The sequence below is a fragment of the Cricetulus griseus genome, chromosome 4 (genome assembly GCF_003668045.3).
Source record: "Cricetulus griseus strain 17A/GY chromosome 4, alternate assembly CriGri-PICRH-1.0, whole genome shotgun sequence".
NCBI lineage: Eukaryota > Metazoa > Chordata > Mammalia > Rodentia > Cricetidae > Cricetulus > Cricetulus griseus.
This window is the reverse complement of record NC_048597.1, coordinates 217,258,572-217,273,118: the sequence shown is the minus strand read 5'-3', so window position 1 is coordinate 217,273,118 and position 14,547 is coordinate 217,258,572. Positions and strand designations below refer to the sequence as shown.

General features: G+C 43.0%; 1 protein-coding gene and 1 long non-coding RNA gene across 2 annotated transcripts in view; one reads left to right on the top strand and one right to left on the bottom strand.

Annotated features, from left to right (window-relative positions):
- LOC107979651 overlaps positions 1–524 on the top strand; it is a 29,661-nt gene extending 29,137 nt beyond the window's left edge. Inside the window, exon 4 of the long non-coding RNA XR_003485145.2 lies at positions 309–524. This is a non-coding gene — a long non-coding RNA (uncharacterized LOC107979651). The remainder of the gene's footprint in view (positions 1–308) is intronic.
- Positions 1–7,216, bottom strand: part of Spink8 (serine peptidase inhibitor Kazal type 8 (putative)) — a 31,597-nt gene extending 24,381 nt beyond the window's left edge. Inside the window, exon 1 of the mRNA XM_027414636.2 lies at positions 7,141–7,216. Coding sequence (XP_027270437.1) covers positions 7,141–7,184 — 44 coding nt within the window. The 5' untranslated portion in view covers positions 7,185–7,216. The remainder of the gene's footprint in view (positions 1–7,140) is intronic.
- Positions 7,217–14,547: the final 7,331 nt, after the last annotated feature.

The window sequence follows — 14,547 nt, the reverse complement described above, 5'->3', positions numbered from 1 at the left end:
GAAACCCTGTCTCAAAAAAAAAAAAAAAAAAGCTAAGAGCTAAGTCCAGCAAGATGGATCAGTGGATAAAGACACTTGACACTACGCCTGATAAGCAGAGTTCTATACCTAGGAGAGGTATCTACCATGGTGGAAGGAGAGAACAGATTCTCAAAAATTGTTCTCTGACCTCCACAAGTGCACTATAGCACACACATCCAATCCCTCTCCCCAAATAAATAAACAAACGTAATAATGAAAAAAATTTCAAGTTAGATCACTTCATGTTCTCATCAGTTTCCCTTTTATCTGTGTATTCAATCAAATAGGCAAGTGGAGGCCAAAGAAGAAGCACAGTTCATCCCTGGGGGCTCAAGCTACAGTAAACTTACCCAGTGTGGCCTGACTAGTTTTCTTATGAATGAGATAATCAGAAACTTGTTTAGCTTGAAACAGTGCAAATAACTTGTAACAAAGGCAGGAGGAAGAGAGTTGATGAATCTTTGTTCTGGAATGGGCATGGTATCATAATGTTATAGCAAATATTTTCAAAAAATAAAATTTTATATGACATGAAATTATTACCCAAATTTAATGTGTTGGTTTTTTGTTTGTTTGTTTTTGTTTTTCAAGACAGACTTTCTCTGTAGCTTTGGAGGCTGTCCTGGACTCCGTGCTATAGACTAGGCTGGCCTAGAACTCACAGAGCTCTGCCTGTCTCTGCCTCCCACCCAGCAAATTTAATGTTTTGATGAAACAAATTATAAGTTTTCCAAATACTTAAGTCAGACAATTCCTAAAAATCAAAAAAAAAAAAATTGCTGGGCAGTGGTGACACATGCCTTTAATCCCAGAATTTAGGAGGCAGAAGCAGGTGGATCTCTGAGTTCAAGGCCAGCCTGGACTACATAGTGACTTCCAGGACATCCAGGGCTACACAGAGAAACCCTGTCAAAAAAAAAAAAAAGCAAAATGTGTATCATGTCACAGCTTATCTTGTTCCTGAAGCAGGAACAACAGTAGCTGTAAGGGAATATCATGTTAATTCTCTAAAACTGTTTGACACAAAGAATGAATTATTACAAATAATTGCTAGTGGCCAATGAAAATGCCTGTCAAAAGAAATCTAAGAGAGAAACTTTGCAGTGACTTTCCAGCACTGGGGATCAGACAGCCTCAGCAGAGGATCTAACTCTCCTTTCTAGATAGAAGTATGGTTTCACTGAGGGATAAATTTCCCTGAAAGTGTGGTTCTGTGTACTTTCTTATAGAACTTAGGTGCTCAGGTATTTGAGACATAAACATGGAATTAGAAACATGCACAAACGTGGTGTGTAGCATAGTTGGACAGTTGATGGGGGAGGAAGAGATTCATTCAGTAGTGTAGCTACCAGCAAACAAACCACCACCCATAACTAGTGGTGCCCACCAGCTCTCCGAAGGCTAACACAATGCACAGCGGCCACCAGGGAATAGCTCCCGGTCAGGTTGTGCAGGCTGGCTCTCCCCTTCTGTGATCTCTGTTGGTTCTGCAATAGTCAGTCACAGGATGCCATGGGCCTAATGGACACCTTTCTTCAAGTTTTGCCTGAATGAAGCATGACTGCTTTATAATGCTTTGATCCTTCAAGTACCATAACTTTACTTCACAGGCCAGTTACCATTTATCTGCCACTGCCCTGTACATCTGTCGTTAAGTTTATATCTCAGACCAGGAAAATGATGGTGGGGTTAGTTCACAGGACCACTTGGGCCATTTGCCCTCAGGTCTCGATGTTTCCCATTTTATTATGAAAGTTATAATTGACTTTTTTTTTTAATCACCATGGCACCAGAGGGAGATCATTATCTAAATCCAACTGTACTCAGTAGACCTAGGATTAGTCCTTTCTCCAGTGGATAGTCCCATAGGTCCCACTAGGCAAAGACGAGGCAATAAATGTTTTCTGTACTTGTAAAAGTCCATTCTCTAGAACATCCAAATAATGGGCTCTTTGGGTAAGACCTGTGTGTAATCCATATCAAAGTTGTCCAGGGGATCATGATTTTCTGCTTGACGGCCGACATGAGTATTCTGCACCCCTGTTCTTTGTAGCTTCTGGCTATAGATCATAAATGTCATTATCATCATCACCTGTGTAGAAACACTGCTAGGAACAGCAAGGCCTCCAAGTTGCAAAGACAACCTTGTTTTTGGTTTCAGCAACTGCATGTCTCTTGCTTCTGACAGTGAAATGTTATCTCTAGGCTCTTGTTAGAACTCCATCATCTCACTGGTACACAGGAAGCCCAGTTTCTTAATAGCTCTCTTGCCTTCACCTGAAGACACATTAGACAACAGAGCCCGTTCAAGGATGCCCCCACTCACCCTGAGAGTATATTCTGTGCTGTTTCTGTGATAGGTGTGGCTCTGATCCGTCTGGGAATGTGATGGGCTAGAGAGGCTTTGCTGAAATGCCTGACCCTCTCTCTGCTTTAGCCACAGCATCTCCACATCGTTCACTATGGCAACTCATGTCTCCTCTCCAAAGAGCCCCGTCTTAGTTAGGGTTTCTATTGCTGTAAAGAGACACCATGACCATGGCAAGTCTTATAAATGAAAACTTTAATTGAGGTGACAACTTAAAGTTTCAGAGGTTTAGTTCATTGTCATCATAGTGGGGAGCGTGGAGGCTGGGGCTGGGAGTATGGTGAGATGCTGGCAGACATGGTACTGGAGAATTCTATATCTTGACCCAAAGGCAACAGGAAGTGGACTGCACATTCAGTATTCTGTTAACTCCTTACATCTTCAAATCAAGGCCTGGAATCCCAAACAATCAACTGTTTGTTTGCTTGCTTGCTTTTGTTTTTTGAGACAGGGTTTCTCTGTGTAGCTCTGGCTGTCCTGGAACTCATTGTGTAGCCCATAATGGCCTCAAACTCACAGAGATCTACCTGCTCTGCCTCCAGAGTGCTGGGATTAAAGGCGTGGACCACCACCTCCTAGTATATAATTAACTTCTTATAAATATCAGTTTTCAATGAAGGGATAGAATTTTTCACAGAGAAAAAAGGTAAAATTAATGAGTCATTGGTAAAGTGTTTGTCTAGCATTTGTGAGAACTTGGTTTCAAACTACAACTCAAAAAAGAAGAAATAAAAGGTAAAATTAAAATTCAATAGATGAATATATCTCAAATGAGGATATGGAAGAAGAGTCATGCTTTCCTCTATATTATCAACCCATTGGTCCCCTTTGTATCTAGGCAGAATCACATTGAAGGCCATCACACAAGTCATTATCCACTGCCACCAGCAGTGAGTCATGTGTGACTCCTGCCCTGGGGTGTTTATAGAGTCGCTGTGTCTCTCTATCGCTTTCTGTCCCATTAGGGGAGCTCTTTGGCCCCAGTGGACTTGTGGGTTGGTGGGAAGTAGATGTTGTCTGTTGTTTCACTAGAGAATTATTTACTCCATCTGATTAGGAATAGCCCCCATGGACACAGAAAATATCAACACAGGATAATGGATGTTGGTCTCTAACTTAGGCAGTAATTCAGTAAGGTCGACATGGCCCCCATGTGGAGAAGACTGAAAGAGAAACATCAAATTCCTTCTTGTCTGGCTCTAATAATTATGCCTTAGATACGCTATAAACTTGTTATTTTGTGAGTTTGTATTATTTTTATAATCCAGTCGGCATAGTTTTTTCTTTTCCTTTGTGTGTGTGTTCATATGTACCTGTGTGTAATGTGTGCATGTACACGAGGAGGCCAGAGGTCAATATGGAGTATCTTCTTTAGTCCTTCCCTGCCTTACCTTCGACACGGGATCTCACTGAACTTGGAGCTCACCAATCTGATCCAGTTAGACTGGTTTTCTGACAGACCAGGGACCTTCCTCTTTGCTACCTCCTCAGTGTTGGAATGGGCATGTTCTTTTCCCTCACATGGGTGTTGATGATTGAACGAAGGTCTTTATGCTTACACAATACTGAGCCATTGTTCTTTTTTCTTTTCCTTAATTATGACCCTAGAAACTCTCAGCAGCATCTTCGCATTCCACATAAGCAGAATATATTTTTGAAACACAGTTCTTTCAAAACCATGGTGAAGAGCTGATGGCTCAGAGGTTAAGAGCACTGGCTGTTCTTCCAGAGGACCTGAGCTCAATTCCCAGCAACCACATGGTGGCTCACAACCATCTGTAATGAGATAGGATGCCCTCTTCTGGTATAAAGGCATACATGCAGAGCACTCAGACATAAAACAAAAACAAAAACAAAAACAAAACAAAAAAAAAAAACATGGTGAAGACAGCCAAAAGGTAAATTTGAACACAAAACTTATGAAAGGGACATATAAATTTTGAAAGCACTTGCTAGAAAGATGTAGAAGGTGGCTCATGCCTGTAATCTCAGCAGTTGGGAGGGGAAGGTAATGAGGATCAGGAACTCAAGGTTACCCTTGGCTACTTAGCAAGTTCAAGTCCAGCCTGAGCTACATGAAACCCTGTTTCAAAAAAACAAAACAAAAAAACAAACAAAAAAGAGATTGATTGACTTTGAGATCATTTATCATGTCTGAGCACGCCTGTGTGTATACGTGAGTAGGGAGGCCAGAGAACAACCTCAGGCTGTTGTTACTCAGGTACTGTCTATCTTGACTGCATGCAAATCACCCTGCAAAACCTCACAGCTCTAAAGGAACCATTTAGCTCAGGTTTTGTGGATTGGTGTTTTGGCTCTGGCTCAGCTGACTCTGATTTCTGCTTAGTGCTTGTATCAACCACCAGGTTACAGGTCACTCAGATGCCTGGATTGTGATCCTTGTGTGTCTGGAGGATAGTGATGAGAAATAAGGCCACAAATTTTTTGTCTTCCGACTAGCCCAGGATTCTCTACTTGCCTGTGCACAGTCCCCTCTTGAGGCATAGGCTTTGCTGGTTGTTGCTTTGTATTAGCCAAAGAATAGTCACAGTGGCAGACATGAGTCATGACACAGATAGGCTGGGGTGCAATGCAGTGGAGTCCTTAGCATGCTTAAGGCTTAGGGTTCAATCACTAGCTCCAGAGAGTGTGCAGGGATGGGGAGGGGCCGGTGTAATCTGGGTGGGAGGAGCTACAGGGTCTCGTTATAAAGAGGTGTCCTCCTTCTAAACCCAGGGTTATTTTATGCCCTCTCTTGTAATCCCAGCACTGGAGATTCCTGATGCTGGTTGGACAGCTAGCCTAGCCTAACCATTGAGCTCCAGACTAATAAGAGACTGTCTCAAAATCAGGTACTGTACCTGAGTAACAACAGCCTGAGGTTGTCCTCTGGCTTCCATACTCAGGTACACACACATGTGTGCTCAGACATGAATGCACACAAAATAAGAGGTATGCTCACAAAGAGGCATGGATGCTTGCAACCATTTTTACAACCTTTTCCAAGTCTAACTTTTCTTCTTTCACTTGGAAAAACTTCAATTTGTATGTTTTGCCTGTGACCAACCCTTTGCTAATTTTCACATCTGCCCATCAAATCACAGAGGATTAACTCCCTTTATGAAGCTCTTTGGTAACTGTCCACAGTCACTTCAGAAAGCACCCAGAGAGGGTCCTCTTTAACATGACAGGCCTTCATCTAGATAAATAACAAGGTGGCTTAGTGGAGAAGGGTGCTTGCTGTACAGGCCTGACAACCCAAGCTCAGTCCCTGGAACTCACAGTGCAAGGAGAGGACTGGCTCCCAAATCCTGCCCTCTGACCTCCACACATGTGCTGGGACTGCCCTCCCTCGTACAAATGTCATATGTACACACATTTAATAATTTGAAGATATTTATTGAAAGAAATGTAGATCTTTCAAGAAAAAAGGCAAGAGGCAGATGTATGGAATTGTACATTGAAACATTTTAAAAATACTTTATCACATTCTACTGAGTCTATTTAATTCTGTAGTTCTTTTTTTTTTTTTTCTCCTCATGAGATGGTAAAAGAATAAACTACAATCAAACCATCCCAATTTATGAATATGGATCTCCGGTTGTTATTTCATCTTAATTTCTGCTGGGTGTCCTCAAGAAAAATAATTTCCCCTACTTTTGTCAATATTGTGGAAATACAGTTTTGCCTTGTCTTCTGAGACAGAGTCTGAGGATATAGAGGTTGGTCTCAAACTCCTCCCTCTGCTTCAGTCCCCCAAGTGCAGGATAAGCATGTTTCAGATTTATCTATTTATTGTATGCATGTGGGAGTGCACAGGCCATGGCATGTGTGTAGAGATCAGAGGATAATGGGTGCCTTCATTCCCTCCTATCGAGTGCATCGCAGGGATTGAACTCAGGTCCTTAGGCTTGGCAGCAAGTGCCTTTACCTGCTGAGCCTTCTCTCAGGCTCCCAGCTTAAAACAAGACATTTTCTCCACCCAGAAACCTTTACAAAGGTAAATCAGAAAGAAAACGGCTTTGGTGAGCCTTAACCCAGAACACGACGCTGAGACCAGGAAGACGCAGACAGATCTCACACTTCTATGTTGCCACGAAAGTACAACTTATTTATTACAAGGATGTTCTTTGGAGCCCTGGTAATTAGCCTTTAATTAGCCCTCCAGTAAGAGAATTTGACAACACTATTTGTTTATCTTAAATTCACCTGATAATTAGGTCACCATCTGCATCAGTTAATTGGTTTTATACACTGAAAAAATAAGTTTTCTTTATGAAAGAAGTAGTTTGCAATGGTTTTCATGAAGTCAGGCTCCTAACCATCCACAGAGACTGGGAGACAGGGCCCTGTTATAGCTAATCAGATTATGTACTCTCCGTATATATGTAATAAAACATTTTATAATATAATGATATATTTCATATTAAGAAGACATTTAATAGAAAAGAATAAATTCATATCTAAGTATGTAATAGGGTTATATATACTGTATAATAAGATTTCAAGTCAATCTGAATGACATCTTCAGAGAAGTATCTAGGCAGTTAGGATTCAAGTGGAGAGAACATTTAAAGGAACACACACACACACACACACACACACACACACACACACACACATACATACACACACACACACACACACATTTTGTGACATTCTGAAGACAATGTTTGAAGAAAAGGAGGGGAACCTTTCCCTTGTTCTTCAGGGGAGAACTGAGCTCCATTTCACTCTATCCTTGCCCTTACCTTGAGCACAGCTCCTCTGGGTCAGCCATGGCCTTATTTAGCATGCTTCTGTTCTCTACTAATGCAGTCCCTCGGCCATCAGGTCATAATTAAATCTCGTGCACCAGAAACGGGTCTGGACTATGTTGATTCATCAGTGAGTCAGAGGCAGACTCCTTTCATTACGGAAATTGTACTGCATGAAAGGAAACACAATAAACAGATAAATAAATGTACTTAATAATTTATTTACAGTCTAGTCACAGGTGCTACTAAGTATAATGACAAATAAAACAGCATGAAGGCCGGAGTTAGATGGGGGTACTGTAGGAAGGACAGTGGTGTTTGAATTGGGAAGGATTTCAAGGAAGACAAGAGAGTCAGTGTCACAAGCAAAGAAAATGAGATTTTTGGCCTGGAGGAAGGGAACAGATGCGAGTGGCATTTGGCTGTGAGGAAGAACATGGAAAAATGATCAGAGACCAGAGAGAATTCTTCTTTAAAACATGTAAAGTTTGAGCTTTCTCTTTTAAAAAATGTATCTTATTACTATTTTTATTTAAATGCCTTATGTGTATGTTTCTGTGTGCAGGTGCCCACGTTGGCCAGAAGAGGGTATTGGTTCCATTGGAGCTGGAGTTAGGCAGCTATGAGGTGCCTGATGTAGGTGCTAGGAACTGAACTTGGGTTCTTTGGTGGAGTGGTAAGTACTCCTAACTGCAGAACCATCTCTGCAGCTCCTGAGATGCTCAAAAAACAGAAAACAAACAAACCAAAACCAACCCTTTTCATATTTTATGTGTATGAATGTTTTACTTGCACGAATGTCTGTTTTCCTTGCATGTATGTCTATGTACGACCTGTGTGCCTGCTACCTATGGAGAGCAGAAGAGGGCATTGGATCCCTTGGAACTGGAGTTGTGAGCAGCCATCTGAGTTATGCTGAGAATTGAACTCTGGTCTTCTGAAAGAACAAGTGCTCTTAACCACTGATTTGCCTCTTACTGTTAAATACAGAGCTAGCCTATAACTCCACCTCCAGGTGCTCTAACATCTTCTTCTGTCTTCCTTGGACACCCACTCACACCTAACATATGCAAACATGCAGACACCCACTCATAAATAAATAGATAAATAAAATTTTAATTAAAAAACTAAAATCCAGATGTTGAGGAGACAAGGGGTTAGTTTTTAGTCCACATTAACTGTTAGCAGAAGGTCCCATAAGAGGAATCAGGGTACAGACATGGTTTAAAGCAGGGATCCAGACTTCCTTTGCTGGATACAATTGTGTGATTTGTGGAAAACGCGTGCTCCTATGAAAACAGATTAAAAAGGAAATCAGATTTCAAAAATTAATCTTTATGATGTCTTCGGAGAGCTGCCTGAATAACTAGGATCTGAGTGGGCAGAGCATGAAAACGAGAGGAACCCGAGTGGTGAGCCAAAAGTCTTTATCTGATTTCTGCCTGCAGGCATCTGGCTGATAATAGGAAGGCTGCTGAACTCCCAGTCCAAGGAGATGCAGCCTGCTGAGCAACTGGATAAGAGAGCCAGATAAGGGACAAGAGTGAACTGTGGAAGGCAAGAAAGGAGATGGAAGGTGGAGCCTGGGCATGTGATTTGAGGCCCCTTCTCCTGAAGGCTTTCATCAGACTCAATACTGCATTACATAAGGGAGCAAGGCTGTGGGGGAAAAACCCCTAATGTGTGCCAGGTTCTCAGGGCTAAAAAAGAAAACCTTGGGTTTCAAGACCTAACCAAGAAGAGGAACCCTTCAATAAGCACACGTCTTCTGTTTATTATTGTGTTTTATGTGTGGGGGTGTTTTGCCTGCATGTGCATCTGTGTACCATATGCACGCCTAGTGCTCTCAGAGGCCAGAAGGCAAAGGATGAATCGAACTGGACTTACAGATGGCTGTGAGCTACCACATGTGTATTGGAATTGAACCTTCTCCTCTGGCAGAGAAGCAGTGCTTTTAACTACTGAGCCATCTCTCCAGCACCATAAAAACACTTCCTTTGTTGTTGTTTTGCTTTTTGAGACAGGGTTCCTCTGTGCAACAGCCCTAGCTGTCCTGGAACTCACTACGTAGACCAGGCTGGCCTCGGACTCAAAGAGATGCCTGCCCCTGCCTCTGCCTCCCAAGTGCTAAGATTAAAAGTGTGCAAATCACCCCTCCCCCAGACCTATATAGAAACTCACTTCTTTATGGGTTGAGACAGCTCAGGTTCACATAATGGTACCCAGGAGACCTTAAGAGGCACATAGCTGGGGGCGGGAGGGGTCACTCAGCAGTTAGGAGCTCCTGCTGGTTTTCTAGGAGGAGCTGAAGTTCATTTCCCAACACACACATCAGTCACTTCACAGCCTCCTGTAACTACACACACACACACACACACACACACACACACACACACACACACACACACACACACACTCAAGGGGCTGGAGAGATGGCTCACAGTAAAGAGCACTAACTGCTCTCACAGAGGACCCAGGTTTGGTTCCCAACTATCTGTAACTCCAGTTCCAGGGAATCCAGCATATTGTGCTCATACATACACGCAGACATTACATGTGCACATAAAATAAATAAGTACTAAATATAAAATTTAGGGAGGTGGAGAGATAGCTCAGCCGTGAAGAGCTCTGGCTGCCCTTCCAGAGGACCCAGGTTCAGTTCCCAGCACTCACGTGGCAGTAACTCCATTTCCAAAGGATCTGACTATAGCATGAAAAATAAAGGACCCAGAGACAGATATTGAGATTCAAGCTGCAAGCTGAAGATCAGAAAAGCAAAGCAGGCTTTTAGTCCCAGCACTCGGGAGGCAGAGGCAGAGGATCTCTGTGAGTTCCAGGACAGCCTCCAAAGCCACAAGAGAAACCCTGTCTTGAAAAACCAAAAAAAGTAAAAAATAAATACAATAAAATAGAAAGGAAGCCCAACTTTGAAACTGCAAATTTGTTTGACATTAAGATCACCTTTATCAGGCTGGACATGGTAGTTATGTACCTTTAATCTCAGCACTGGCAGGCAGAGGCAGGCAGATATCTGTGAGTTCGAGCCCAGCCTAATCTACAAAGTGAGTTCCAGGACAGCCAGGACTGTTAGACAGAGAAACCCTGTCTCAAAAACAAACAAAAAGGGCTGGAGAGATGGCTCAGAGGTTAAGAGCACTGACTGCTCTTCCAGGGGTCCTGAGTTCAATTCCCAGCAACAACATGGTGGCTCACAACCATCCGTTATGAGATCTGGTGCCCTCTTCTGGTGTGCAGATATACATGGAAGCAGAATGTTGTATATATAATAAATAAATAAGATTAAAAAAAAAAAACTAAAAGAACTCAGAGAGAGAGAGAGCGAGAATGAAAAATAAAAACAAACAAAAAGATCACTTGTGTCCAGTCTTGATAAAGAGACAAGTACATTTATTACTGAGATGAGTTACTGGAACATCACAGCAAACCCTGTACTATCTCAGCATGTGTGACATCAACTGATTTCCCAGCTAAGGGCTCAGTGAAATGTGATGAAGAACACACAGTGCTAGATTTGTTGCACAGCCACACAGAAAAACAAATTCATGGTCACAGGGTTAAAACGGAAAAAAGAGAAAGGAGAAAAAATGGATAAACAATCAGAGAGATGGCTCAGTGTTTAAAAGCACTTGCTGCTCTTGCAAAGGACCAGAGTTCCGTTCCCAGCATCCACAATTGGCAGCCACAACCTCCTGCAACTCCAGCTTCAGGGATCTAAAACCCTCTTCTGTCTGTGGGCAACCACACACAGATAAACATAAAATAAATATTTTCAAACTTTTTGTTTGAAAGAGGGTCCCTATGTAGTCAAGGCTGGCCTGGAATTTCTTGATCCTGCTGTCTTAATCTTCCCTGTGTTGGGATTATATGCATGCACCACCATGTCAGACCTTTCTTTCCTTTTGTTTGTTTGAGACAGGTTTCTCTGTGTAGCCCTGACTATTCTGGAACTCATGCTGTAGACCTGGCTGGCCTCGAACTCGGAGATCTGCCTTCTGAATGCTGGGATTAAAGTGTGTGCCACCACTGCTCGGCTCCTAATTATTTTTTTAAATAATTTTTTTTTGTTTTTTTTGGAGACAGGGTTTCTCTGTGTAGCTTTGGAGCCTATCCTGGCACTCGCTCTGGAGACCAGGCTGGCCTCGAACTCACAGAGATCCACCTGCCTCTGCCTCCCGAGTGCTGGGATTAAAGGCGTGTGCCACCAACGCCTGGCTAAATAATTTACTTAACTTTATTTTATGTGCATTGGGGTGATGGTATCAGTTCCTCTGGAACTAGAGTTACAGACAGTTGTGAGCTGCCATGTGGTTGCTGGTGCTGGGGATTGAACCTGGGTCCTCTGGAAGAACAGTCAGTGCTCTTAACTGCTGAGCCATCTCTCCAGCCCTCAGCTCTTAATTGTAGCCATGTAGATACTTAGGTTTACTAGAGTTATTGTTGAAAAGATTACCATTTGCCTCATGGAATGGCCTTGACATCTTTATTGAGAATCGGTTGTCCATATGAGTTATTGCACCTGCTGCTCAGACCCAAATTCGTGGACTCATCTTGTCTTTTTCTCACTTGCTACATATCTAGTCCATCACCACATCTGACTTTGATGTCAACATATTTTGTTCCTATTGGCACACCACTCTAAAACCATTGGCTGCATCACCATTTTGCCTGTATATCTGGCAGTGGACAGGCTGGAGCAGGAGAGTGTTTGCATAGGGTCTGTCCTAGTTAGGGTTTCTATTTCTTCAATCAAACACCATGACCAAAGCAGATTGGGAAGGAAAGGGTTTATTTTGACTTACAATTACAGATTGCCGTCTATCACTGAAGGAAGGCAGAACAGGAACTCAAACAGAGCAAGAACCTGGAGGCAGGAGCTGACACAGAGGCCATGGAAGGGTGCTGCTTACTGACTTGCCCATTATAGCTTGCTCATCCCGCTTTCTTATAGAACCCAGGACCACCAGCCACAATGGGCTAGGCCCTCTCCATCAATCACTAGTTAATAAAATGCCCTACATGTTTGCCTAAAGTCTGATAATTTGGAGGCATTTCTCAGTTGAGGTTCCCTCCTCTCAGATGACCCAAGCTTGTGTCAAGTTAACATAAACCTGGCCAGGTCAGGGTCTGATGTGGTTGCAGTTGGGTGATGTCCTTGGCTGAAGTCATCCTCAGAGCCTTCTGTATTCATAGGTCTGCAGGAATTAGCTTCTCAGGCATCCTTCTCCCTCCGTCTCTCTGTAAAGCTTTCTTGATTTGTTCTCCCTTTATGGAACCTCAGAGTATCCAAACTTCTTACATGAAGTTTGGATACTTCTTACATGAAGATTGTGACAGCAACTTGGTAATGCACTCAAGTCCATTTTCAACAGCTGCAGACATTTTTTTCCTGCTGCCATCAGCAAGGTCACAGCTGTTTGCATCAGGAGTTGGTTAAGAACCTTCGTGCATCCTTGCTCAGTCCCTCACTGATGTTGTTAAAGTGGTTATTATGGGATTCCCAACCAAAGTGAACTTGCAAATTTGTCTTTATTTAATAACTGCAGTGGACTGAATGGTGACGCCTTCTAAAAGATACATCCATGTCCCAATGCCTGGAACTTGTATTACCTTTAATGACAAAGGTGTGAATGTCCATTAATATGATAGTGTGTGGCTGAGTGGGATGGAGGGGTATGAATCAGCAATTGCGAGCACATGCTGCTCTTACAGACAACCCAGGTTCTGTTGCCAGTACCTACTGCAGACAGCTCACAACTCGTGCAACTCTAGCACCAGTGATATGCAACAGCTCTGGCCTTGTGGGCACCTACAATCAAGTTCACATACACACGTAAACATAATAAAAAAAATTTAATGTGTGACTGGGTTATTGATCTCAGATGAGGAACTTATCTTAATTTACCCACATGAGCTCTGAATACAATTGTGAGTATCCTTACAAGAAAGATATCCCAGCATGATGACCCACCTGTTAATCCCAGCACTCAGAGGCAGAGGCAGGTGGATCTCTGTGAGTTCAAGGCCAGCCTGGTCTACATAGTGAGTCTAGGTCAAGTAGGCCTACAGAGTGAGACCCTCACTCAAAACCAAAACAAAACAGAGAAGAATGTACCCTAGATAATAGTGTGATTGATGCCAGGAACAGAGAGTGGCATAAGCCTTCAAGTCCAGGGATACCAGGGCAGCCACCTGGCAGAGAGAGACAAGGAGTGGGTTCTTTCCTGGTGCCTCTGGAGAGAACAGGGCCCTGCCAGTTTTAGACAAGCAATACTGGGAGAGAATGTATTTTTCCCACATACTCCGTTTCATCTATACTCATTTGTTAATGTGCCTCAGGAAGCAAGCACAATAACCATCTTTCACTTGCTGTGTGGTGAATATCAGGGCCTCAGAAAACCTTTGCAGCCCACCTCCCTACTGTCACCAGATGGTCACTGCCAGATGGCCTATTAGTGGAACTACTGGTCTCTATATAACCAGTAAAAGTATCTCTTCAGGGACTAGAGAGATTGCTCAGTGGTTAAGAGCACCGACTACTCTTTTAGAGGTCCTGGGCTCAATTCCCAGCACCCACACGGTGGTTATAACCCTGGTTCCACGAGATCCAATGCCCTCTTCCCAGCACCCACAGGGTGGTTATAACCCTGGTACCACGAGATCCAATGCCCTCTTCTAGCTTCTGCAGGCAGGGGGATTTTGTGTTTGAATTCTAGGCCAGCATGGTTCATAGGATGATACCCTGTCTCAATCAATCAATCAATCAATCAATCAATCAATCAATCAATCAATCGATCGATCGATCATCAATCACACACACACACACACACACACACACACACACACACACACACAAAACAAAAAAGCCCAACCCTTAAACGAGTATACATTGCAAAAAAAAAAAAATCAAATCTCCCACGTGTTTGGAAAATGTCCCTTTTTAAAGGGTTTTGAGTAGCAGTGCCTTATGCTGTTATAAGGAGTGATAACAGCTTGTTTGAACATCTAAGCCAGGTACTCAGAGGAGGAGGCTAGGACCATCCTCTGTCTCAGCAAGCAGGCAAACAGAAAATTCAAAGCCAGGCATGATGGCGCATGCCTTTCATCCCAGCACTTGGGAGGCAGAGGTAGACAGATCTCTTGAGTCTGAGGCCAGCCTGGTCTATATATCAAGTTCCAGACTAGTCAGCCAGGGCTAGATAGTGAGACCCTTTCTCAAAATAAAATAAAATAAAATAAAGGAGAGAGAAAAGAAGGGAAGGAAGGAGAGAGAGAGAGAGAGAGAGAGAGAGAGAGAGAGAGAGAGAGAGAGAAGGAAATTGACAAAACTATAGCACAAGGAGGCATTTGAGTCCTCTTAGGGCCTGTACTGTGGCCCGGCCT